The sequence below is a fragment of the Giraffa tippelskirchi genome, chromosome 7, assembly GCF_054371585.1.
Source record: "Giraffa tippelskirchi isolate mGirTip1 chromosome 7, T2T-mGirTip1v1.2.pri, whole genome shotgun sequence".
Taxonomy (NCBI): Eukaryota; Metazoa; Chordata; class Mammalia; order Artiodactyla; family Giraffidae; genus Giraffa; species Giraffa tippelskirchi.
Genome location: NC_137281.1, coordinates 56,897,316 through 56,925,296, shown reverse-complemented (window position 1 = coordinate 56,925,296; position 27,981 = coordinate 56,897,316). Strand labels below are relative to the sequence as shown.

General features: G+C 39.1%; 1 protein-coding gene across 11 annotated transcripts in view; it reads left to right on the top strand.

Annotated features, from left to right (window-relative positions):
* The window catches only part of CNTNAP4 (contactin associated protein family member 4), a 269,244-nt gene that overhangs the window by 235,579 nt on the left and 5,684 nt on the right, over window positions 1–27,981 (top strand). For 9 of the 11 annotated variants that reach the window (XM_081508573.1, XM_081508581.1, XM_081508575.1 and 6 more), the window contains 6 exons: window positions 7,792–8,031; window positions 9,518–9,742; window positions 11,140–11,273; window positions 12,109–12,196; window positions 23,111–23,329; window positions 23,981–24,052. In XM_081508573.1, the coding sequence (XP_081364699.1) occupies window positions 7,792–8,031; window positions 9,518–9,742; window positions 11,140–11,273; window positions 12,109–12,196; window positions 23,111–23,329; window positions 23,981–24,052 (978 nt within the window). The remainder of the gene's footprint in view (window positions 1–7,791; window positions 8,032–9,517; window positions 9,743–11,139; window positions 11,274–12,108; window positions 12,197–23,110; window positions 23,330–23,980; window positions 24,053–27,981) is intronic. The other 2 variants (XM_081508574.1, XM_081508578.1) reach the window with 2 other exon arrangements.

Below are 27,981 nucleotides of genomic sequence, written 5' to 3'. Positions count from 1 at the left end.
TTTTTGAGATGAGAGGTTTTGGCAGCCTCTCAAAAGTGAGCACTGCAATAGGATAACATGAAGGAAACCAGTGTATTTTCTCCATCCCTTGCTTCACTCTGTCCTCTAAGGACCAATAATAAAGTGTGTTCACATGTCAGAGTGAGACTCTGAGGCAAGACTAGTGCTTCTGAGCAAAATCTTTTTATTTCTGAGCAAAATCAGTAAAACTAAATAGAAAGCATGACAGAAAATGTGATTCAGCTGAGCAACAATTATACATGGCAGTTGACATAGGCTTAAGGAAGTGGTACATAGTTTCAGAGATTCAACTACACCACAGAATTATAAAAAACAAGAACTTGAACAATCCGCGTAGCTCCTGACATTAGCCTAACTATCTTCAACTAATCTAAACTGCAGGATGACATGCAAAGTGAAGGAGTAATGAAATCATGAACAGAAATCTTGTATGAAAAAGTTAACATTGATGTGATGGTCAGATGAGAAACAGTAGAACATCTTCCCTCCCCCCAGAAAATCTCAATCATCACATTGCTTTTTAGTGTAAAAATGATGATTCCCCTCCTATCTGTAGCCCATCTTTCTCCAGTCTTGTTCTAAATCATGGCACTGGATCTTTACCAACCTTTTCACGCTCTTTCACTTTGTCCTTTTTTATTTGTGTGTGATTCATGACATGTCTTAGTTAAATAGTCCTATTCAGAGATGCTATTCCCTATCTTAAAAAATAAGTTTAGCAACTCAATGCTGATTGGTGTATTAAACATATGCCCTTGACCTTGTAGACATGGGGGACTCAGTGTTGAGAGTTGCTGCTGTGATTATACACCCACAACCATTCTCCAGTCACGGAAATGATGCAGAGAAAAGAATCAATCATTTTTTTTAAGCTGAAATGTGACAGTGGTCATTTTCTATTTTGGTTTGTAAACTCAGCATTTTTCTTAGAAGCATCTTAAATTAGCCTTGAATTGATTTTCATTCAACCAGCTCTGCAATTTTTGTTTGCAGCCTGAATTCTTTCATGGGCAGGTTTTTAAATGGGGCAAATTTCATTTCAATACTTTGGGACTAGGACCCGAAGGAGAAGTAAGGACTCCTGACATAGACTCAGAAGTCATTTGCATTGCATTTGAATTGCATCAAATCTACAAATATTTATTATCTTGAGCAAACAGTTTCTAAATACCGTACACAAAGGTTAATGCTAAACTCTAACATATTGAAGCTCTGAAGGCTGGTTTGCAACCTAGTCACACATTCATATTGCCTGGGGAGCTTTGGGGACACTGACAGTACCAGAAAAGTGAAAGTGAAAGTTGTTCAGACCTGTCTGACTCTTTGCAACCCCGTGGACATTACAATCCATGGAATTCTCCAGGCCAGGATACTGGAGTGGGTACCCTTTCCCTTCTCCAGGGGATCTTCCCACCCTAGGGATCGAACCCAGGTCTCTTGCATTGCAGGCAGATTCTTTACCAGCTGAGCCACAGGGAAGTACCAGGACAGTACCAGAACAAAGATATATTTATTTACTGCAGATGGATGTTTGCATACTTTCAAAGTTGCATATTACAAATACAACCTTGTGCTGGTCTCTTGGTGAACATATGCTTATATATCTGTTGGATGTGTACCTAGGGGTGGAATTACTGGGTCATAGGAATAAGCATATGTCAAGCATTAGGAGACACTGCCAAATCTCTGTTGACCATTTGGATATCATCCTTTTTGAAGTGGCTGTTCAGATCTGTTGCCCATTTTCTACTTGGTTGTCTTCTTTTATAAAAATTTTAGGAGTTCTTTATATATATAGTGGATGAGTCCTTTACAGATACATTTATTATAGATATTTTTCTTTCTCTCTATGGTTTGCATTTTCAAATTTCTAATGTCTTTTGATGAGCAGAAGTTCTTAATTATAATATATCCTAGATTTCTTTCTCTTTGCTTCCTGTTTGTTTTTGATAGGCTAAAATATAGGAAGAGAATGCCAAACCACTTTATGTTTGAATAATTTTTATTACAGGCTAATTTTCCTTTGTAGTCATAAATACATTCCCTCATTACCAAAGTTCAGTGCAGCAAAAGTCATGTTGCTCTGTAATGTAATCATATCATTTATTTCAAATATTTTCTTCTCTCTTTGAGATGTCATTTTCATGATTAGCCAGAGAAGCTCCCAGTGGACTTCTCCTTGTCCAGCGGCAAATCTTGAGTGACTGTTGACTAAAATCAGAATTCAAATGGGATCTCTTGAGATCAGAGAACATGACGAATAGCACCGAGGTTCATTTCTTTGAAAAACAGGCCTTAGTGTGGTCAAACCACTCAGCACTTGTGGCCTTCACTCTGAGTAGACCCATTTCCCCTGTTGCTGCTACCACCAGGACCCGTGGTCATCACTGACTCTGGTTAAGGGAAAAGTGACTGACTTTTCTGCCTGTGACATGATTTCTTACATCACCTTCCTCTTTCAGCCGTCACATCTCTTTGAACTTGAGGGAGGACAGTCCTCCTCTTCCCAGCCTTGCAGGGCTTTGTTCAGTGAGGAATGTTCCATGCCAAAACTATAGCTGGGCTTCCGGCCTCATAGCACGTACACGAACTGATGCTATTGTTGCTGCAATGCTGCGTCTTCCCCCAGACCTCGGGGATGGCTGGGAAGATCCGATGTGTGGTATGCAGAGCACAGTCCCCTGACCTGGTCTCGGCCCCGCCTGCATGCCCAGTCACTTCCCTGCCCCCGTTGAAGGCCTGTGGCCAGGGCCTCCCTGCCATTCTCTGCAGAGTGCCCTGCTCAGAGAGAGCCCCTGTCCTCTGCCCGACAAGCCTCTGCAACTTTGGATGTTGGGGGATCTTGCTTTCTTTGTTCTTCTAAGGCCCCTGGATGGATTGCATAGCTCCTGGTTAATCCTCAATTATATTTGGGTACAGCACATAAATAATTTGCCATTAAAAAATTAAAGGTCTTCCTGCCACAGAAGTAGTGGGAAATTGGCATAGGAAAGAGCCAGCTTGGACTCTGTGACAATAGCATCTGTCACTTAGTCTAACTTCCTGAGAGCACGGAACGTGGTAAAAGGATTGGGCTCAGCCTCCACTTGGCACCTAGCACACTTATTTAGGTGCAGTATCCCAATACCGTTGTGTAAGTGAACAGATTCGGTTGTATTCATCCACAAAGGAAGGTTGGGTGTTTGTTTCACAAAATACCTAGTGTATATGAAGTTCCAGAATCCATTATATCTGATACAGTATGGCAGGTAAATTGATAGAAAATTAATTGGAAGACAGTTCCAAACATAATAACTCAGCAGAAACATCCAGAATCAATTAATCAAACTGCAACTCATTTTAATTGGACATCCTCTAACCTGGAGAAGTCATTGGAATGTCTGATTAAGCTTTCAAGCCCAACCCTATTTACATGAGCCATGTTTTCCTGAACAGCTACATCTTGAAATGAAAGGTTAGTAACTTGAAGCTTAATGGTAAAGTAAAAATCTTCAATACCCATGTGATGCAAATGTTTATTTAATTGGACATCACATTTTCTTGGTAATTTAAAAATGTAGGTTAAAGCTATTTGATTAGGCAAACATTAGCTCTTTAAAAGGGCTTCCCAGGTGGCTTAGTGGTAAAGAATTGCCTGCCAATACAGGAGATGCAGGTTTGATCCCTGGGTCGGGAAGGTCCCCTGGAGAAGGAAATGGCAATCCACTCCATGGCTGGGAAATCCCATGGACAGAGGAGCCTGGTGGGCTACTGTCCATGGGGTTGCAAAGAGTCAGACACGACTGAGTGTCTGAGCACACACACCACACGAAACTCTTTAAAAATACGGAATCAAGAAATCTTATTTACAAACTGTGTTAATTTTCTTCTCACTATTACAAATGCTATTTAAGCATGCATTTCACACATATATACATATATTTCTACCTGTGAATATCCCCTTCCTCTGACCTTCCTCTCCACTTGGTGTCTATTTCTACCTCTGACATCATGCTATGCTCATATTTCCCTTCCTAAATCCATTACTAGACCGTGAGGTCTGTGAGACCAAGACCCACTGTATATAACTATGTACCTCCAGTGTCAGACAGTGTCCAGAAAAGAGCTGCTAAGTAATGCTTGCGGGACTGAAATGCCATTGAAATTGAAAGTGATCTGAGGAGAAGAAAATGGAACTCTTCTTTTTTTTTTTTTTTTTAGACATGAGAAAAAATTTTAATAACAGGCAGCATTCTCCATGACCCACCTCCCAGAATATTGGAAATAAAAGCAAAAATAAACAAATGGGACCTAATTAAAATTAAAAGCTTTTGCACAACAAAGGAAACTATAAGCAAGGTGAAAAGACAGCCTTCAGAATGGGAGAAAATAATAGCAAACGAAGCAACAAACAATTAATCTCAAAAATATACAAGCAACTCCTGCAGCTCAATTCCAGAAAAATAAACGACCCAATCAAAAAATGGGCCAAAGAACTAAACAGACATTTCTCCAAAGATGACATACAGATGGCTAACAAACACATGAAAAGATGCTCAACATCACTTATTATTAGAGAAATGCAAATCAAAACCACAATGAGGTACCATTTCACACCAGTCAGAATGGCTGCTATCCAAAAGTCTACAAGCAATAAATGCTGGAGAAGGTGTGGAGAAAACGGAACCCTCTTACACTGTTGGTGGGAATGCCAACTAGTACAGCCACTATGGAGAACAGTGTGGAGATTCCTTTAAAAACTGGGAATAGAACTGCCATATGACCCAGCAATCCCACTGCTGGGCATACACACCGAGGAACTCTTCCTTTTTGACCGGGTTTTGGCGTGGAGAGGAAGGAGGCATCCCCAGCTGTAGGTTTTTGTCTTAACTCTGCCTCTGACTAAACGTGTTTATTCTAAAATTTCTCAGCTATGCCCACGGGCCAGTCTCTGAACTTATCTGTGCCTCTAGTTTCTCATCTGCAACAAAAACAGCAGAAAACAAACAAGAATGAATGAGTTGGAGCTGATGAAAATGGATGTCTTAAGTTGTTGGACTCCAGGTTATTTAGTTATTATTATGTCACTGGCAGACTGAGATAAACCCCTAAATCAGAGAGCCTGTGGATATTTCAGAGTGACAAATGCATAACACATTGTGATTTAGTGGTGCTGTGTACTATAAACTCTATACCGTGATTTAAAATACTGTAACGTGAAGTCAGTGAAATACACCAGGAATACACACCTCTAATGCAGACTTCATAGCATCTGGCCCTCCTCCAAAGAGTGCCTGGGCCAGAGCTAAAACCCAGGCTGTGGGCCACCCTCCTTACCCAGGAAAGAGAACTCCAGCAAGGATGCCCCAAGAATCTCTGTCACAGACTTGACTGAGCCCTAGACATTCTTACTGAGCCAAGATAGCAGCAGCCTGGATGTGGAAGGAAAAGGTGTCCTGAAGATGAGGGATGCAGAGAGACGCTGGGGTGGCAGAAGACTGGGTAAACGTAGGAGGAGAGCAACAAGGGTGACAGCGATTCTGAAACTCTGGGATAAAATCAGCTCCTTCCTGCCTTGCCCAAGAACCTGGAATTGTAAGATGTCTGGCTCCATACCACACTAAATCTGGATTTATAAATAAGGCATATGACACCCACCCCCTTAAGACTTTCATATTCTTCACTGAAGAGGTGCAGATTATGTCAGCTGAAGCCATTTGAATGTAGACATTTCATACGGCCATTTGACGCAATACCTTTAGACCATGAAAATTTTGCACCTTGTTTTATGTCCCTGGATATGTTCCAGTTTCTGCTGGTTTATAGTCTAGGAAAACTTGAATAGAATTTGTATCCTCCTGTTGTGTGAAAATTGTATAAATCTTAATCATGTTGAATTGGTTCATAGTGCTTTTCAGCTCTACCATGTCCTTCTACTTTTCTGTCTATTCATTCTATGAATTTTTGAGAGTTTGGTGTTGAAACTCCAAATAAACATCTTAATTTATCTACTTAAAAATAATTACAATATATAGGGGAACTATACGTAAGTTTCTTATGTTTGAAAAAAAAAACTGGTGAGAATAGCAAAAAATAAATGAATACAGTCATTTGAATAGGGACCATTACATCTATGAATCTGAATTATGGTACACCATGAGTCCAGGCTTCTCAGAGATTCTTTTAGTTTTGTCTTCATGGTATGTCATTGTCCAAAAACATAGAATTAATTTATTCAGAAATATTCATTGAGTTTTATCAATGTTCTCAGTCCCAGGGACCCAAACATTCCTGTGAGGAAATATACCTCTCTTCAACTTTTGAAGCACCATGCTCCCAGCTGCTACTACAGTCAGTTTAATGAATGAGTGTGTTGATTATTAACAGTAAATTAATTGAGTATTAATACTTAGTTATGACTAATGTTCATTTAGCTGTGGTTATAAATAGATACTGCAATGCTATTATGTGTGAGCTAGTGAAGGACAAGGGAGCTGGCATGCTGCAGTCCATGAGGCCGCAAAGAGTTGACTGAACAACAACAAATGACGTGTCAGGTGCTGTTCTGTGTGCTGGGGTTTCAGAGTGATTGAAATAGCCCTAACTGAATGTGTATTTTAATGGAGAGACACCGGTAATATACAAAGTAAATTGTTCAAATGTAAAGCTTGCTGGATGATGACAAAGGCATATTTTTGTAGGGTCTTTCTGGAAATTTTCTGGTTCTAAAAAAAAAAAAAAGCCCACCTCTTTAACCTCTGAGAATAAGGAGACCTTACGTAAATGGGGCTAGATTAGGAGTTCACCAGATGAAGTGAGGGAAGAGGGAGTGAACACATTTTAGGAAGAGAGAAAGGGTATGGAGCGGGTATGCAGTCCTGGTGGTGAGACAGCATCATCTGTTCAAAAGATGAAGCTCCTTTCCAGAGGTTCCAAGAACATCTAAGTGTTTCTGGGTAAATCACCTGGATTATTTAGATTAGGACACTATTTTCCTATTTCAAGTTCTGAGCTTTAATTTATTGATATTCCTGGGTATCAATGTATGTCCAAGTGCACTCAGCGGTTTTGTTCCCATCAAGACAATGCTTTATATATGGGAGTCAGGTGACTGTCTCAGTCTGATTCACACCCTTATGTCTGGCCCACCACAATCAGTATTTCTTGGGAGCCTGTATTTTTAAGAAGCCTTTCCATGAGATACTCATATTCCTGATGTTTGAGAACCTCTGCCTTAGGATGTGTGTGTGTTAGCCACTCAATTGTGTCCAACTCTTTGCGATCCCATGTGCTATAGCCCACCAGGCTTCTCTGTCCATGAGATTCTCCAGGCAAGAATACTGGAGTGGGTTGCCATGCCCTCCTCCACCCACAAATATATGCTTATTAAAAATTGCAAGAAAAATTAGTTTCTACATAAGAATATCAATACATATCACTGTTATTTTGAATGGAAGTGAAATAGAGCCTTTAATTTGTTCTTTAAAATAAAACAGACTGATTTTAAAAGTCTCCAATTTAAAGTTTTATAAAACTCTTTTAGAAAACAAATCTATAACAAATTCAACCTTGGGGGAAAAAAAACGAATCAATGAATTTTATCTTTATGAATTCTTTTAATAGTATTTTGTCACAAATCGTGCTTCCAAAAGCATATAGACCCTTCCGACTCTGGCCATTCTCTGTTAAGGCCACGATTTTGGCCTCTGTGAGGCCTCAGTCTTGTTTGGTCTTAAAATCCTGAACAAAACACCTCGGAACATGTTCGCATGTGCAGTATTTCCCTCGTAGGTGGAACGGCCACCCGACAGAGGGGCTTCCTGGGTTGCATTCGGTCTCTGCAGTTGAATGGAGAGGCCCTGGACCTGGAGGAAAGAGCCAGGGTGACCCCGGGAGTGGAGCCGGGGTGCGGAGGACACTGCAGCAGCTACGGGAGGTTGTGCCACCACGGGGGGACGTGCAGGGAGAAGCCCAGCGGGTTCTCCTGTGACTGCACCTCCTCAGCGTACGCAGGGCCCTTCTGCTTGGACGGTGAGTGTGACGCGGGTCCCCGCCTCAGCAAAACCGACCCAACGTGAATAAAACCTCCAGCAGTTCTTTTCTTTGTAGCTATTTAAAACGAAAATATTTCCATTCCTGAACATTTTGGGGGGGGGAGTGCAAATTGCCTATTTTATGCCCATGACATTTCATTACTTAAATATTTGCCTCAGTTCTTTAAAAACTGTGTCTTTTAATGATAAACCTAATAGTCGCCTCTAGTGGTATTAAGTGTCAGCTGCTCCATCTGCTCTTTTCTATCTACTGTTAATGCTCTTAAATAATACAGGTGTCAACAGCCAGTCCCATGGGGGCAGTTCTCCTTTTTAAAATCATTACAAGCATTGTTGTTATTTTTAAAGATGGCCAACTATGCAAAGACATTTGGGAAGCCTTGTTGTTTGAGCAAACAAATATCATTTAGCAAACAGGACTAGAAATAACTTTTCCAGTGAGTATCAATGTGTAACAAAATAGAGATACTCAGGCATCTTGTTCTGTGAAATGCCAACTTTCTGTTGGTGAAGTGAAACACTGGGCCATTTTTCAGCTGGTCTTGTTCACTGATCCACGTCATGGAAGACGGGAAAAGCTGAGTGTAGTACTTAGTGTTCTGAACAGACTTCTGTGAATAGACAAACATTTGCTACACCTTCATAGTTCCTCATAGAAAATTGTCATCCAGTTTAATTCAATTGCGTTACTTAAGTGTTTCTGGACTACTGAACCTTTACCTGATGGAGACTAACGAAAATTGGCCTCAAACTGAAGCAATCCCTGCTTTGCAATGAAAACATTTGGGATTATTTAAAGGAAAGGTGGCCAAAATGAACTCTTCAAATAATCTACTTTCTATCAGGAATAACTTATCATTTAAAATCAGCCTTAAGTAATCAACCACTGCTTCTGCCTTTCTCTAACTCTCCTGTTTAAAGTTAGAACTAAGACCGTGACTTTACAAGAGCATGTCTTCATTTTCTGAATCTAAATGATTTCCAGGTCATCTTGCAAAGTGTAATCAGGAATGTTATTCTGCATCCACGTAGTATATAGGATTTAAAACGAATATTATAAATAGTAAAAATAAAACAAACAGACATAAACCCTAAAGCACTGAGTGGAGATGTTGCTACATTATCCATGCACATTGCCTGCAGCTCACATTCAACAGCTGCCCTGTATAGTAAGGAAGGGAAGGGTTCGGGAATCCCAAACTAGTTGCTCCTTCCACCATCCTCTTCATTTTTATACAAATATATTTGGGGTGTGTGTGTGTATGAATTTAGGATATTAATCCTAAATTAATAAATACTAATCCTAAATGAATAAATCCTAAGTATTAAAATCATTTATGTAGGTAAAATTATTTTTTAAAATTTGGATAGTTATTTTTTAAATTTAAAAAGTATCGTAACTAAGACCACTGAACAATCCTTGTTCTTCAATTTTTTAACATAAAATGTGCTTATCATTTCAGAGATTTCTGCCTATTTTGAATCTGGCTCATCTGTGATTTACAATTTTCAAGAAAATTACTCCTTAAGTAAGAATTCCAGCTCCCACGCGGCTTCGTTTCATGGTGACACCAGGCTGAGCAGGGAAACGATCAAGTTTAGCTTCCGCACAACACGGACGCCAAGCCTGCTGCTCTATCTGAGTTCCTTTTATAAAGAGTACCTTTCAGTTATCATTGCCAAAAATGGTGAGTGCTGTTCAGATGAGAGAAAATAGTATCAGAGCATAGATCCGTAATAATATGGATACTTCTCATGTTCTTGCTTCTCAAACTACAAACAGGAAAAAAAAATGTGTCTGTTTGGTGTATTCAGTTTTGTTTTTTCAATGCTGTCCTGTAAATTTAATCTAAAAGGATTATTTAAAATACTTAAAATGCCTTTATAGCCTTATAGTTTTGGTAGTTTAACATATTCTGTGTGAATTTTTAATTTCTGTAGATAAAATATTTATTATATTTTATGATTGCTAGAAAATCTTTACTGTTCCATGTGATTGTCAGTACCTATTTTTTGGTTCATTTTGAAATAAAATGCCTGTTTGTACATAACAAATATTTCCTTCAAATCAAAGTAGAGAAGTTTTGAGAGAATGTGAACTAATTAGCATTATGTATAAGAAAATGTCCATAAAATAATCTCTTGGTTCTGATTTTCGGCAATAAAGTGGTCGTGAGTAATGCTAGCACATCAGTGCAGAATAATGGTGTGTGGTTTAGGACATGTGTGCTACAGACACCCACTTGCTGTTGTTGTTCTCCTCCCTTTATCTGGTTAGAGATAGAAAATTTTATGAATAAATTGCCTGGGTGGGAAAACAAAGGAACATACAAACATGCAGATATATCATTCCAGCTAAATCATATATGGCCCAAGGGCACTGAACACCAAATTAAAAAAAATATTGTCCAGTAAGTATATTCCTCCTCACCGTATATATTTTGAGCTTGAGGTTTATCTACATATATTTGTTAAACTGAAAGATATCCTGTGAAGTAGATTTACTGACATCTTTGCAGGCAATTAAATGAGTAGCATTAACTCTAATAGTAAGTTTGGCTTAAAACTATTCATCTCACCCTAATTTTATCCCAAACTCTATAACCATGAACACTTGAAAAATATTCCTAATCTTTAGTAAAACTGTCTTTGATAATAATAATTCCATTTATCAGTTGAATTTCAGGAATGGTAGGCGTATTTTTTGAGAGATGAATTACAGAAACAAAGTTATTGCAATATTCCACAGTAGTTTGGCATTTCATAATATATTAAACCTTATTTTTTTAAGTCAGAGGCTAGTACAAAGATTTGCATGTGCTTAATTACATATTTGACAAATTAAATATTTGCAAGAAAGAGCCTGCTTATTTGCAGCATATTTGCTCTTAATTTTGGGAAAATAGTGCAAAATTTCACATGGAAACTGACTTCTAGGAATTATAATGAAAGTGTACAGCCAAATGAACTGTTGTGAATTCTTCCCCAGGAATTAGTAAGTAACAAAAAAGGACTCTGAGTTTTTTCTAAAGGAGTTTTAAAAAAACAATTTTAACTAAACTATAACTTTTCCCCTCTACTTTAGGAAGTTTGCAGATCAGGTACAAGCTAAATAGATATCAAGAACCCGATGTTGTTAACTTTGATTTCAAAAACCTGGCCGATGGGCAGCTTCACCACATAAAGATTAACAGAGAAGAAGCAGTTGTCTTTGTGGAGGTAATAGAGAAAATACAACAGAAGCAGTGGTTACAATTAAGCTCCCCAGCATGACAGACCTGCAGCAGAAATTGGATAATGGACAGATTAAATAAAGACATTCTTCCAGTACCACCCTTATGGAGATCATAGACCATCAAATGTGTTCAGTTTTTTTAGCAATAGAATTCTGTTTAAGAGATTAATAACATTTGATACTTAAAATTGCCAAACTTTCCTATTTGTTTTACTTTACTCAGGTGAGAAATGCTTTTTAGTTTAGCATAATCTACTATTGGCAGAACTGTTGCTACTCTAATGAAACCAGTTTACTTCAGATGGTTGTACGTGCAGCCATATTTCTTGCACAGAAATTAATGATCACAATTTCAGAATGAATTTAAAGTGATGTGAATTATAGCAGAGAAAGTTGAATTATTCACTCTACCAGCTTTTGAAGAAAAGCACATATGTTTCAGCCCTCTAGATAGAGGAAAATTTCTTAGCTGAATGACTCAAGTAAAAATCCCCAGCTAAGTAAAAATGTCAAGATGAAGATAACTTGTATCTTTTTGTTGGTTTTCTCCATTTGGATTTCTTATACAGTGGAGAAAAATAAAGTGATATAAGGGGATAGAAGATAGGGTGCACTGGTATCTGAGGGTAGCATAGAAGTAGTTTAGAAAATAATATTCACCTGTATAAATGATTGACTTTAAACTTTGTTTTTCTAATCGTTGGGGCCATATTAACAATTGCCTATTTTATCATTTTCTTTTGTCTTCCTTTGCTTCCTGTCCTCTTCTCAACGACAACATCCATGTGGATATTTGCATCTCATGTAACAATTTTGTAGATTGATGAGAGCATGAGGAGGCAAGTCCAACTGGCCTCAGGTACAGAACTCAGTGCAGTCAGATCCCTTGTACTGGGCAGGATTATAGGTAAGTAAAAGGAATGGCCTTTTGCCTAATCATGATGCATAAACATGGACCAGAAGAGTCATGTTCCAGATGTACAAACACACACACACACACCACACAAATTCATCATGCCAAAAGAAACCACTTGCCTTATTTCAGTTGTGAAGTGAATGATAATCAAGGCAGAAACTGTACTTTCTCAGGGGTGTGTGTAATTGTGAGCTGGGACATTTTGTAAGATGAGCAAGCATCCTCCTTGAATAGTAACACTGCGCTGGTGTGTGCCCTATGTCAGTCCAGCATAATGAAACATGGTCTCACTCTCACACTTCAAAAATATCAAATAATAAAGGTATAAATAACACACCACGTATCAATCAGCTGCCAAACATATAAATCATCATCATCTAATGATAGCACTTTGATTAGGTCAGAAGAATATGGAGGAGAAAGCAATTGGCATTCTGCTGGTTAGTGAATATGCTTCAGGTTGTGGCCTGGATGCTGTCTACAATGATGAAGGCAGTGGCCAGCCACTCCTGCTGACTTTTAACCCAGTGTTTGTCTAAATGCCTTATAATTCTTATTTCTATCCACCAGTTACCTCTGATAATAGCATGGAAATAGAAACATACTCTTGCCATTTTAGCATCAAAACGTGTGTTTTTTAAATACTTGTCAACAACGACTAAATGGAAAGAGGGGCAACAAATTTTAAAAGAGATTTTCTTTTTAGATATATATGTGAGGTTGGAGGACTTCCTGTAGTCTGGTTTTCATTCCTAGTTTGATATTTGACATTAACCTGGAATATTTTGTCCAAGATAGTAATTGAAATATTTTATTTTTTGACCTTTTCAGTTACTTGTACCTTGATATATCATTTCTTACATTCCCTGTACATAATGTTAGAATCTTGAGAATGCTTGATTAAACCTATGGGTGAATGATCAAGATATTGGCCCTGAGAGGGTTAATACTTAAGTTTACAAATATTTATAGTTTTTCTAGCATTGTGACAAGCGCCAATGTTGTATGCTCTTATTCTCCAAACAAAGGAAATATGAATTGAATTATTCTTCTAGTATGCTAGAGTGGACATGAAATATATGTGTAAAGTACTACTTAGATGTCTGGAAGCTTAACTGGAAAATCCCAAGTGAGTTTCATAGTATAAATCACATAAATTCAACTACAGTAATAAAAAAGATCAAATAATTATAATAAATTTCAGTTTCAAGAGTTCCTCAGTCTAGCAGGGCTTGAGTTGAGGCATTTTACAAAAAAATGTCAAATTAAAAGATTAAAAATTCTAACAACTATGCATAATGTTGATAAAATCATATTTTTGAAGAAATAGCATCTTCAAACTTAATGCCAGATTTGCTGATGAAAATATTTTGTGTGAATAGAAATATGTTAAATATATTATAAAACAATTGGGAAACTGACCTGCATTCTATGAGGAAGATTGTATTAATCAAACAGTAGAATAATAACATTCATTAAATAGATACTTGTTTCCCTTTTTGTAATGAATATTGCAGATTAGTAAGGAATTAAAGATGTTAATGTTTTTACTCAAGAATAGCGTATTATTAAAACTCATATCACTCATGCTGAAAAATATGATCAAAGTCCAAGTTCAGCAGTGAACTTTAGAATCTTAATCAATTCATTCCCCTAAAAATATAAGTATGAATTAATTGATATCCTAAGGTGTGAATCTTGACCAAAGACTAACATTGCATTCAAATCATGCATAATTCAAAGGAGACTAATAATTTATGGTCATATGGTGTGGTATATGTATGCATTTACAACAGAATGTTATGTAGTATATTATTACATTTTAATATGCTACATTAATTTATGGTAAAAATAGATGCTAAAATGGAGCTATTCGTTTTCCAGAGAGTTGCTCAATCTTGAAGTTTCTATGTTAGTCGCAGTCCTCCAAGAAGCCATTGTCAAGACAAAATTAACCACATGAGGGTTTTATCAAGGGGACACTTGTGAAAGAGAACATGCGGAGAGAGCTTGTCAAGACTGCATGCAAGCCTGCCTTCCAGTGAAGGAGAGAGGGAGGGAAAGTTAGAAGCATCCTGGACTTCAGCTTTGTGGGGGAGTCCATGAGTCTGTCGGCCACCAGAGGAGTCTCATGTCTCCGAAGGGTGGGTGTGCCTTTGAGTCCCCACTGTGGTCAGCTGCTGCCTGGAAACAGCTGTGGGAAGCAAGGCCCTGGCCCAAGCATGAGGATGAGTTTCAGAGCCCAGCACCTGGGGCTCTAGGTCTATTCCTCTCACCCAGTCGGAGATCTGCAAGGCACATTCTCATGGCCTTATGCTAACCAACTGTGGTTTTCATTTTTATAAGCCCGTTTGGTTCCCTTATTCATTTAGCACATACGTTGTGATCACCTGGTGTGTATACAGAGAATGCCAGTCAGCAAGGCAGACTTTGCATCTGCCCTTACAGAATTTATGGTTAGTGGGCATACAGATAATCATAATACACAATGTTCCTGTGTATCTAATTGAGTGTAGTATACCCTATGTTGCTTGGGATAAAATAGCTCCAGATTATCCTCCAAAGTAAAGTGAGTTAAGATATCGTGGAACTCCCCTGGCGGCCCAGTGGTTAGGACTTGGAGCTCCCACTGCCATGGCCCGGGGTTCAGTCTCTGTCAGGGAACCAAGATCTTGAAAGCTGCATGGTGCAGCCAAGAAAAATAGTAAAATACTTATATCATTTTATAATATCTGAATATTTCTTTTAAGGGAACAGTTTTTTTAGAGTTGTCATTTGCCTACATTTTCAACCAAAGACTCAAGGATATGACCATCCACTGCCATTTCAGTTGGATCCCAGAAATAAAGGGCATTCTTCGCCTGTTTTCCATACTCATTTCTTACACTTAGGAAAAATCATGGGAATAATTCTGGATTATTGTCACTATTAATCAATATTACTAGCAAATGTTGAAAGGAGGGTAAATTTTAGAAATCATATCAATCTGTACTGTGATGACACGAAAACCATCTCTAACTTTCTACTACACTTAAAATATTTGAGGACTCAGTAACTTTGCCAATAACAGCCATTAGTAGTTGGGAGCTGAGGTGGGAAGATCAAGCTGTTTGCCAAAGCAGCTCAATTCAGACACTCCTATATTCAGTAAAGTACATTACATTTGCTTTTCGTATTCAGAATTCACTATAAAGTGAAGCTCTGGATTCTGTGTCTGGATACTTTAACATGTGAGGATAGTTTTATGATTTGTTTGACTAAAAGTTGGATGATTATTTGCACTCATCCTGAGCAGTAGCTTTTGTATATTAGAGGTGATTGATGACCATTAAAGATCATTTCTCTCTACTGAGGCCACAGAGCCAGGAGGTGCTCTTGGATCACTGTGGTGGGATTTAGGCCAGATGTAAATAAAGTCTGTAGTCAGCCAGGAACAGACATCCACTTACTCTGATGAAGAGCTTTGAGAACGATCTCAGTGTGTCAGGAATCCTTTATGTAAAACTCACTTCAGAGCCCAGAGGTGAGGAAAATATGTGAGCCACGTAAGCTAAGGGAACTGCAATTGTGTAAATGTATCGTGAAACATCTCTTAAGATAATGGAGGGTTTATTTTAAAAAAGAAGTACCATTTGGAGCAGAACATTAGTCTACTTTAACATCATTTTTTTTGTATTCATCAGGTTGATTTTTTAGTATTTTGATAATTAAAATATAGACCATCTTCAGTACTTGGCCTGACTTCATCCTTATCATGGCTTCAGTCATTTCCAGACACAGCTATATCATTTTGAATTGGCCATACCTAGAAACTTAAAAACAGCCTTTCTCCTCATCATGATACACGAGCATTGATAAGAAGTGTCATATTCTAAAAGCAGAGAACACTCATGATGTTGAAATGTTTTATCTGATTTTAATTACAGAGCAAATGATAAGGTAGACACCGGGATTTTGTCAGAAGCACATATAATCACAAGTACATGCTCCAGGTGGGATGGGCAAGTGTACGCCATTGACAAGGATTTGGCTGTTAAACATCATAAAACAGAGCTCTACTTACGCTTCAACAGAGAGCAAATGATAGAAGCCAAAACCCCAAATCCCAAATTATATATCAGCTACCAAAACCTAGAAACCCTCAGACAGTGATAAAACTCAAATAATTTCTAAAATAAAAAGGAGGAAGCAATTGTTTTATTTCTTTAGTTTACTGACGTGCGTGAAAATGTACCCGCACCAGGAATAAGTAAAAAATAAAACCCCGATCAGGGCCTTACAGTACTGTGTGAGTGAATTTTTTAAAGACCAGGCATTGACAGATGAGCGAGGGAGAGGATGGAATTGGCAGGAGGTCCGGATACAGGACCTTCGGGGTGGAGAGAGACACACAGAGACACGGGTCCGGCCGGCCCAAGGTCTCCAGCTCTGTCCGAGCAAGGGCAGCGCAGTGTGAATTCTGCTTGTGTTGTCTGTTAAGTATAACCGAGGGCTGGAGATGGTTTCCATGTCACCAGAGTAAGATATTGCTTCCTCTGAATCATCCTCCTTGCTTGAGAGCTGCTAGTGGTGCTCATTAATGATGATTGGAGCTACAAATCGTTCCTACAGTCCTCTCCCATTTGTAGAGATGAGTACTGGAGGACAGAGAGAAAACACTTCCCATTTCTGTTCTTCCTCCTGAAGAGGCAGACAGTCTGATGTCATTTCTTTGTTAAGTGTGTTCAAAGTGCATTAACTACCGAGGCCAAAGTGAATGATTCCTCAATCAGCTCCTTTAAGAGACCTACTTAACCAAAGATTACAGAAAAAGACATCTCTCCACGATGTAATTAATCAAAGGAAATATGCAGGTATAAAGTTGTTTGGCTAATTCATTAAGCTTTTATTGGGTCACAATTCCACTGCATGGGAAAAAAAAATCTCCATTAAGATCATTACATACTCTGGAAATTGCATAAAAACCTCTCATAGCATAATGTGCCCACATTTGAATAATAACATAATTTAACCTGTTGCAAAATGATTGAAAATGACTGTTCAGAGGCTGAGTGATGTCTACAGTGACTACTTATGACTTTTGTATGTGAAAAATGTCACACTGACAGCAGAAACCGGTTGGTACATCTTGGTGGGAAGAATCAGGTTGCGTCAGATAAACTGGGTTCATCTTCCTAGAAAAATTAATACGCTGCATTACATTGACTTTGGTTATCCAAACTCATTAGCTTCAGTTTTGAGTTCTTTTTTGTTTGTTTGTTTACAGATTTGTTTTTTATGTTTGGAGAGTGTTCTTAGTCTGAAGATGTTTTCACTCATTGCATGCAGTAGCTTTGGTGTATTTAAAGACAGTGACAGTGGGGATCATTTATCTCTTGTGAGACTGCAGAGCCAGGAAGTAACTCAGGTTTCTGCAGTGGAGACCTGAGCTAGAGGTAAATAAAGTGTGTGGTCAGAGGGAAGAGGATGTCTACTGCACCTCCTCAGAAGAGCTCAGGAACAGATACCTCAGTCACGGGGATATTTTATGTCAAACCTGCTTCAAAGCCCAGGGGTACATAAGAAAGTTTAATTCGGTTACTTAAGGACACTGTGATTTTGTAAAAGTCCAGTCAAATGACACTTCCAATGAGACAGGTCGTGCTGAAAGCAAAAGAGAAGCTCAGATTATCCCGAGATGCCTCACTATAAATAGCTTTTACATTAATCAGTTCTCAAGGTTGTATCTCAGAGCAGTAGGCTTGGTTGGCATATAAATACCTTTTATGAAAAGCTGACATTATCCGTACTGTATTTGCTGTCTGCTTTGCCATTTTCCTTTTCCGCTAACTTTTGTCAATGTTACATCCTAGTTGTACTTGACTATGATGGTAAAAATGTCCTGCTGGGTTCTAGCACTGCTCCTCTGAGTCACTGCACCATTTTCTGGCAAGCTCTCTTTATCTTTATGGATTAAAGGCCTTAAGATCCTTTCTTAAGATGACCCTGTTTCCATAGGTGTGGTCAAACTGCTCAGGTTTGTTTTGAGGTTTGTTGTTTTGCTTTGTTGTTACTGTTGTTTTGAGAGCCACAAGAAGTTTCATGAAGCACTTCTGGTTTTAATTGTTCTTCATTTATTTCATATCCTTTCCAGAAAGAGTTTCCTCTCTCTGGTAATGAACAGAAAAATGCTTCAAACAAATTTTAACTCCTTGGTACTCTTATTTATTTATTTATTTTTAGAACTTTTGGGAGACGATTTCTTTACAAAAGCAGAAGTCATTCCCTTGGTTGGAAGATAAAGTTGAGGCTAATTTTTTAACAGGCAGGATCACCCTCAAAATCTGTGTTGGTTAAGGGTTTTTATAACCAGAAACAATCTAAATGTTATTGTCTTATCAGGATTTCAATGAAGTAAAGAGATATTTGTCTTCAATTCCTCCACCTGTCTTGCTCTAACACTTACATGTTGTTGATATTTCTGGAGTCAGATAAAAGGAAAGATAGATATTTTTGCTCACTGGCTGTATTAGCCCTGTTCTCAGTGCAGCTATCTGATGCTAGGCATTGCTTTTAAGCAACTTAATATAACTGCTAATTTCATTCGGACTCAATTCTGGGAAGATGGCTGCAAAATCCCATAGCTTCTTTCTCTCCAACTTCTAAATTCAACCCATTGAGTCTCCTGAAACAAGGGGGTTGATGGTCCAGCCCAGCTGGTGGGGTTGCCTAGAGGCTGCCAATGAGACTGTGTTCTGAGACTCCCTGCTTCTGGTTGGAAGGGACCCTGGGGACCAGCCTACAGGAGTCTTAGAGGAGACCCTGAATTGTGTGGATCCTGAGAAATGCTTGGCTTGCAGAGATCCCTGGACCCCGTGGGGAAAGGGCAGCATTGGAAACTCAGTGCTTCCATCTTCCCACTTTGATTGAAATGTGAGAACTTCCTCAGTCCTGAAATTTGGGCCAAATTTTCTGTATCCTGAAGTTGAGCAGGTGTTTGACCAGTAGCTTCACTGACAAGGATGGCTAATACACTGTCTACCTTCTCTGGGTCAACCACCCAAAGAGACAGTGATGGAGAATCAACCAGCAGATGAGAAAAACAACCCTGTATACAACCCTTGATTCACCAGCAGTCAGATGGGAGAGAAACCAAAACAACCAGAAGTAAGCTATCCAAGGAGACAGACCCAATCCTGAGGGAAATCTAGCAAGAGCAATGCAAGGAAATTCTAGCCAAGCAAAAAAAGACCTTGAGGAACTAAAAGTATGATTTTCCAAGACTTAAAAAAAAGTTATCTTTATGGATATTTGAAATCATCCCCTGGAGAGCAAGTGAATGAAGCACTGTTGTTCGGTGGCTAAGTCATGTCCGATTCTTTGAGACCCCATGGACTGTGGCACGCCAGGCTCATCTGTCCTCCACTATCTCCCGGAGTTTGCACAAATTCACATCCACTGAGTCAACAATGCTATCTAACCATCTCATCCTCTGCCACCTGCTTCTCTTTTGGCCTTCAATCTTTCCTAGCAACAGGGTCTTCCCATCAGGTGGTCAAAGTATTGGAGCTTCAGCTTCAGCGTCGATCCTTCCAACAAATAAAGGGTTGATTTCCTTTAGGATTGACTGGTTTGATCACTTGGCAATCCAGGGGACTCTCAAGAGTCTTCTCCAGCACCACAATTCAAAAACACCAATTCTTTGGTGCTCAGCCTCGTTATGGTCCAACCTTCACATCTATATGTGACTACTGGAAAAACCACAGCGTTGACTCTATGGACCTCTGTCAACAAAGTGATGTCTCTGCTTTTTAATATGCTGTCTAGGTTTGTCATAGCTTTCCCTCCAAGGAGCAAGCATCTTTTAATTTTATGGCTACAGTCATCATCTGTAATGATTTTGGAGCCCAAGAAAATAAGATCTGTCACTGCTTCCACTTTTGCCCCCTTTTTTTTTCGCCATGAAGTGATGGAACTGGATGCCATGATCTTAGTGTTTGGAATGTTGAATTTTAACCCAGATTTTTCACTCTCCTCTTTCACCTTCATCAAGAGGCTGTTTAGTTCCTCTTCACTTTTTGCCATTAGAGTGGTATCATCTGCATATCTGAGGTTATTGATATTTCTCCCGACAATCTTGATTCCAGCTTGTGCTTCCTCCAGCCCAGCGTTTCACCTGACACACTCTGCATAGAATTAAATAAACAGGGTAACAGTATACACCCTTGTTGTATTCCTTTCCCAGTTTTGAACCAGTCCGTTGTTCCATGTCCAGTTCTAACTATTGCTCCTTGTGTGAGTGAAGCCATGGACCCACACAGAAACAAGTCCTAAAAGAAATCAGGAGGGAAATTAAAGGCAGTTAACATTCATGCAGAGGAGATTCAGCATGAATACTTGGCAGTCCAGAAGTATAAAAGGGGTGAAACTGAACCAGTGGTTGCACATTCAACATATGGAATTTTCCAGGCTGCAGATTACAAGGGCCCACCATGTTCTATGCATAATTGATGAGCGAAGATACACAGCAGGAACAATCGGATTTAAAAAATCCCTAAATCACAGGGAATCTTGCAAAATGTAAGAAAGAAGAGCCAGAAGACACTAGAGTAATATGTACAGATGACTAAGAAAATAGGGCTGTGCAGAGTCATCCTTAATACAGACACACAGAAAAATCACCTAATCCATCAAGATAAACTTCTGTCCCATATCCACTCCATCACACTTTCTAATTTACTTCTTCATAGCATTATCAGTCTTCAAAATTCTCATCCATTCCTGTTTCATGTTTATTGTCTCCTCTGCTAGAATGTAAGATGCTCGAACAGCAGGGAACGTGTTTCCTGTATATTTAGCTCTTAAAACAAATATTGATTGGCCACTTGAAGTTTTAGAGCTTAAAGCTTTTTTCTACAATATTTTATAAGAGGTACATATTTTCAGTCTAAAGATATAGGATTTTTAAAAGTTGCCTCATATCAAGTTTTTACCAGAGAAGTGAATCTTATTTATATACTTTTTGTTGTTGTTGTTATTCAAAAGGTAAGATTTTTTTCTAAAGTCGATAGACATATTGTTCAAGATTTTAACCCTGGAGAAGAAATATGAGAAGCACTGTTCTGATTTTGTTGCTATTAAAGTATATTCTTCTTTATTTCTTGTCAGAGTTTAAAAACAAAAAACAAAACTCCAAAGCAAGAATGCTCTTTTTCTAAAAACATGTATGTTTGAATGTATTTCCATCCAATGTGGTGGGACTGAGTTAGTTCTTTGGTTTATACACAAAGGTGATGAAGCACCTTCTGTGTAACAGGTGCTGGTGATGAGGGTCCCCTGTGTGCTCACGGAGCAGCAGAATGCCCCTCAGGGCTCTTTGTGCAGGGAGGCAGGATAGCCTGGTGGTAAAAACACAGCTTCCAGAGCTGAAATGCCTTGGTCTGAATACTGTATCCCCCAGCACAACAGGAAGGTAATATAATCTAATTTTCAGATTGTTTTAATATAGTGTGGTACTCACGATGCTAAACATCTAATCAGTATTTTTATTTAAAAGGCATAAAATGTGAATGAAAATGGAACAAAAGGAAGTGTTCTTCAAAAACCTTGATATAGCAAAGACAGGTTCAATCAGAATTGAGTTGCCCAGAGTCATTTCAAGAATAGCTCTCAAGTCAAAAAAAAAAAAGCATTGCAGAGGATATAAGCAGAGTGAAAGAAAGAATGTGTCAATAATAAACAAAAGAATCCAACAGGCCTGGAGTCCAGTGCATGATGCCAATAACCGAGTAACCTCAGGCAAATTACTAAAATTCTCAACCTAAAGGGTCTTGTCTGTGTGACTTAAATAGGTTATTCATGGCTACTGTATGGGTTAAACACAAACATGCAAATCAAATTCCTTAGAATAGTGCCTACCATATAATAAGCATTCATAAATACAATATTTGTTTTATTAGTTTTTTAAAAAGGCTTCCCTGATGGCTCAGGCTATAAAGAATCTGCCTGCAATGCAGGAGACATGGGTTTGATCCCTGAGTTGGGAAGATCCCCTGGAGAAGGAAATGGTTACCCACTCCAGTATTCTTACCTGGAGAATCCCATGGACAGAGGAGCCCAGTGGGCTGCAGTCCATGGGGTCTCAAAGAGCTGGACATGACTGAGCAACTAACACTTTCACTTTAAAAAGAGAGACCAAAATGCAAATGTTGGCGTCCACATATGTGCAGCAGAGGGAAGAGGAATCCTACTGTTTTATGATCATGTTGAGTGGGTAGATGCATCATAGTCTGATACCATTTGAGTGTTAAAAATCTACAATTAATGCCCCTTGTTTAGATTTCATGCTTGCTAAGCATGAAATATCTTCTCCACTGTAAAATTATGAATTAATATTTTGACATTCAAACCAATCTCTGTCCTGCAATAGTCCCACATTAACCAAATGCTCATTAAGATGGGGGGAAGGGTTGTCTAGCTATAGGGGATGCACACTATCTCGGTCTGAGTGATAGGTAGAAGTGAAACACGGGGTAAAGGCAGCACAGGGGTGAAGGTTTTCACTGCTGGACATGAAGAATTAGAGTCCCCAACAGCTTTGAGATACAGCCTCTTATGTAATATCTGCAGGAACCCAGATCAGTTCATTATCGGACCTATTCTTGTAGAGGCTTTAATGATTTCCAGGGAGCTCTCAATGTATTTAATTAGCCATGCTTAAACACTTGTCTTCATTAACCTGGGATATGTCACCAGTAGTTGTGGAAAGACTTAGTGGATCTCTTGTAATAAAGACAAAAGCAAAAGGAATTTAGTAGCTGAGTATGTATTCCTGCTGCGTCATCAAGACTTGGAATATTGCACTGTGGCATTGCCTGTTTGCACCTTCTCTGTTACCAGTACTGCCACGTCTCTTTGGCTTCACAGAACACAGCGATATAGACCAGGAGACAGCGCTGGCGGGCGCACAGGGCTTCCTGGGCTGTCTGTCTGCTGTGCAGGTCAGCCACGTGGCCCCGCTGAAGGCTGCTCTGCAGCCCAGCCGCCCAGCCCCCATCACCATCTCAGGACATGTGACGGAGTCCAGCTGTGTGGCCCAGGCTGGCACTGATGCCACATCTAGGGAGAGGACACACTCCTTTGCAGGTGGTGTATGGCTTTTTCTTTACCCAGTCACAGGTTATCCACTGAATGTTAAAATCTTCTAATGTTTCTGTGATTCTGTATTCTCAAAATGATTTCTTTTTCCTTAATTTATTTTTAATTGGAGGATGATTACAATATTGTGTTGGTTGGGCTTCCCTGGTGGCCTAGACGGTAAAGAAGCCGTCTGCAGTGCAGGGGACCCAGGTTTGATCTCTGGGTCGGGAAGATCCCCTGGAGAAGGGAATGACGACCCACTCCAGTTTTCTTCCTGGGGAATTCATGAACAGAGTCTTAACGGGCTACAGTCCATGGGGTCACAGAGCCAGACAAGACTGAGTGACTTACATTTTCACTTTTCCTTGTGTTGGTTTTTGCCATACATCAACATGAAACAGGCATAGGTATTTGAAATGGTTTCTTAAAACTGGTTTTAACCTTCGATTCTTTCCCATTTCTTTTTTAGATTCTCGATTCTCAATTCCTTATTCATATGGGCCATTGCATGTGGGTATTGCATAAGGTTACAGTTACAGACATCCCACATTGATCTCTATAATTCTGTTCTGATTTAAACTATTTATGAATTTTTTAAAAGTCTTCTTTTTACTTTCCTATATCACCCATTCCCCTCTTTTTTGTCCTTTAATGTAGATCATTCTGGAACAAGAGATGACAGAGAACCCCTCACTAATACAATCAAAAGTGACTCTGCAGTCATTGGAGGTAACAGCATGAACCAGCTCTTCTTTGGTGCTTAATATCGTTGCTAATAATGGTGAATATTAAGCATTATAGACACTATCTATAGGGCTTCCCCGGTGGCTCAGCTGGTAAAGAATCCGCCTGCCAATGTAGGAGATGCAGCTTCTACCCTCGGGTGGAGAAGATTCCCTGGAAAAAGAAATGGCAACCCACTCCTGTATTCTTGCCTGGGAAATTCCATGGACAGAGGAACCAGGCAGGCTACAGTCCACATGGTCCCTAAAGAGTCTGACACTGAGCTCACAGCACATGAAGAATCTATACATGTCCCAAGAGTTATCAGTGAATCCTGAGGTCAGGAAGGTGGTTTATTATTTGTATTGGATTGTCATATAGTCTTCCTGAATTTGCAGCTTCCTTGGAGATTTCCAGTATAAATAATTGATAATTTCACTGAAATACCACATTCAAGTGTTAGTATTAGATATTCGTTAGGGCATAGTACTAATAATGAATATCATTTAGCTTTCTAATGGCCATCTGCACTCCCTAGGGTGTTCTGATTGTATTTGAGGAAGTGTCATTTTTCGGTTTCTTGGACACATCACTGCTGCAAGAATTTATGTAACAAGTTGGAAAATTCTGAGATGAACATTAAAAGCATGTATTTAATGTTGCCTTAATGCTTAATAAAGTGGATTATTTTCATGGTCTAAATCTCCTCTCAATGAATATTACAGTTATATTTGCACTTTATCAAATACTAAGCTAATGGAATAAAAGTGGTTTATTACTTATTTTACACTGCAAAATTAGCACCAAAAAATTTAAATATATCTTCCTGGCAGTAGAGCAGCATATTCTCTGAGACATAATATATTCAAAACCAAGCCCCCACAAAACCCTTTTTCTTCCTGATTGATGGTTTTAATAATATTATTAATCAGATTACTGAAATGTTAAATGGCTCACCTTTTCTCCATATTCTGCAGATGATATAGAATGTAAACAATTATGTTATTATATTGCCAGGTAATGTGATTAGACATATACTTGAGCAGCTTATGTGGGCATATAACTGATCCATTTGGTTCTCTACTTTTTACACCCTTACTTATGTAGACATCAGCTTGCTTTAAGTACTTAGAATTTTATTTAGACAGAGAATAATACTGATCAAAATTTGTGAGAATATTAAAATTCCCATTGCTTTGTCAGTTGTTTTATTTTTTTTGTCAAATTAATGGTATAGAAATTAAAGATGCATAAAATAGGCTCCTCATTTAGTCATGAAACAAGTGAAAAACAAACACTAAAACCCTGTTAGAAGAGTAGTTAAAATCTGCATGTCTAAAATAAATATATTAATATAGCATTAAAACATTAAATGGTAAAAACTCTAAATTTAAAGTTGTACCATTTATCAACACAATGTGCTCAACATTTCAAATTGGGACTCCTAGTCAAACAAATTGTCTCAGTCTCATAATGAGGAGGAAAAGTTAAAATTTTACATAACCTCCTGCTCCTTCTGCCTCTGTAACTCAGCTTGCTCCTTGCCAAGTCTGGATCATGTAGGTCACATAGTCTTGGAAAGTGGGGACTCACAATACTAGAAACTGGAGCTTATCTCACTCACCCCTGTCTTGCTCTTTGCAACTGCCCAGCCCCTGCAAACCTGCTTAATCATGCCTGTCCAGGTCAGGCATCCCCTTCCCTGTCTTGACCACGCGTGCAAAACCCCCTAGTTTAAACCAGCCTATTAGCAGCTAGTGTTGCCCACTATAGTCTGCCTATAAAAACTCCGTACGTAACCCCTTTGTTTGGGACTCAGAGCTTGGAGTGTTAACTCCTCCGGGCCTGCTGGCATAATAAACCTGAGTTCTCCAACTCTCCGAGTGTGGTGCTTGGTTTCTCGATTACTGGTTTCTGCAACAATAATGGTGCTTTTACTGGATATTTTCTATACATGGACAAATATAGTATGAATATAGGGAGATGCAGATACAGAGTTATTGTATAGTCATCCCAATGTTAGAGCAAGTATTTAATCTTTTTATCATACCTTTGGGCAAAGATTACTGGCAAGATTTGCAGAGTAAAGGAAGAAGTGTGTTTATAAGTTATGCTGTGTTATTCTAGAATGGAAGCAAGTTGTAGGTCATGTGTGAAATTCTCACTTGACTCAGATGCACAGAGCAGAGCAAGATTCTATGGAAGGTTTGCTGCTCAGGGTCTCCCCAGGGCCTCTGGATCCAGTGGTGTCTGCTTCTGATCACTGCAGGGACTGAGCTTCAGAAGCAGAGCAGCAGGTCGTGGCCATCTAAGCTCCAAAGGCCTTGTCTGGGATCACGTGCAATTCATCTGCTAAATCACAGAATACCATTCTCTAGCGTGTTTTTCCATCTGCTAGCATTGTGGTAGATTTCTTCACCTGTTGTCTCCTTACTCGTAACTTGCACCCACTGTGTAACATGAGTTAGTCCATTTAAGTATATTTTAGTTGGCTAATTCTCCTATTTTTACATTTTAGGCAATCTTTTTCTTGAATTACAAACAGCAAATAAATAAACAGGGTGAGGTGGGAAAAATTGATTTAATAAGACATTTAAAACTGGTGACTCAGATACTAGAGACAGTTTCTGGTCAGACTTCACAGATATGAATGTTCAGATTGAGACAGCAAGCTACGTAATTTCATCATAAAAACACGTTCACACAGAACTCCAGATAGTAATGTCACAGAATGCAGCAGATGGTTGTATTTCATTTATAATATCTTTTTTCCTTTCTTTTTTTTTTCTGATGTATGATGTTAAATCAAGGTTTTTCTTGGGCATAACAAGCCCTGACATAAGATTGTCTCTCATTAAGTTCACTTCAGTTCAGTCACTCAGTCGTGTCCAACTCTTTGCGACCCTGTGAACTGCAGCGTGCCAGGCCTCCTTGTTCATCACCAACTCCTGGAGCTTGTTCAAACTCATATCCGTTGAGTCGGTGATGCCATCCAACCATCTCTTCCTCTGTTGTCCCCTTGTCCTCCTGCCTTCAATCTTTCCCAGCATCAGGGTCTTTTCCGATGAGTCAGTTCTTCGCATCAGGTGGCCAGACTATATAACGCTGTCTCCAATTACAAGAGATAAATCATATACATGGAGCAAACCCACCCCAGAGCCCATCCGTGATTTTGTCTGCAGTAGCCTGCTGTCTCTGTGGGCTTCCCAAGTGGTACTGGTGGTAAAGAATCCACCTGCCAATGCAGGAGACACAGGAGTTGCAGGAGATCTGAGTTTGACCCCTGGGTCAGAAAGATCCACTAGAGTAGGAAATGGCACCCCACTCCAGTATTCTTGCCTGGAAAATTATGTGGGCAGAGGAACCTGGCAGACTACAGCCCATGGGCCTGCAAAGAGTCGGACACGATTAAGCACAGTACAGCAACACCTACTGAACCTACTGTCTGTACCTACTTCGTCCACTTTCTACATTGAAAGTTTAGGATCTCTTTCTTTAAACCAGAGGCCTATAACCAAGCAATAGAATACTGATAGCAACTCATTACTTTTCTAAGATGAGAGGCAAAATATATGACAACAAATGGATATTCTGATTTCAATTATTCTTTATTAATATAACAATAATAAAACAATCATATCCATTAGAAAATTCTTCAGATTTCAATACAAAATTCACTTATCAGATTTATGTTAGATCTATCAGCAAGGAATTGCTATCCCTCTCAGATAAGGCTGACATAGCCAAAAATCAGCTTAGTCCCTGGCAATATTGGCTGTAGTCAATCTGCCCATCAGATCATGTACTCGAGAATCCATTGTGACTGATGAGGACCTTCGAAGTTTTGGCTTCAGTTGGAGTTATTAGAGTTGTTTACACCTACTTTAAACTCGAGCGAAGAGTCCTTGTTTTACAGTGTGAGACTCCATCCACCT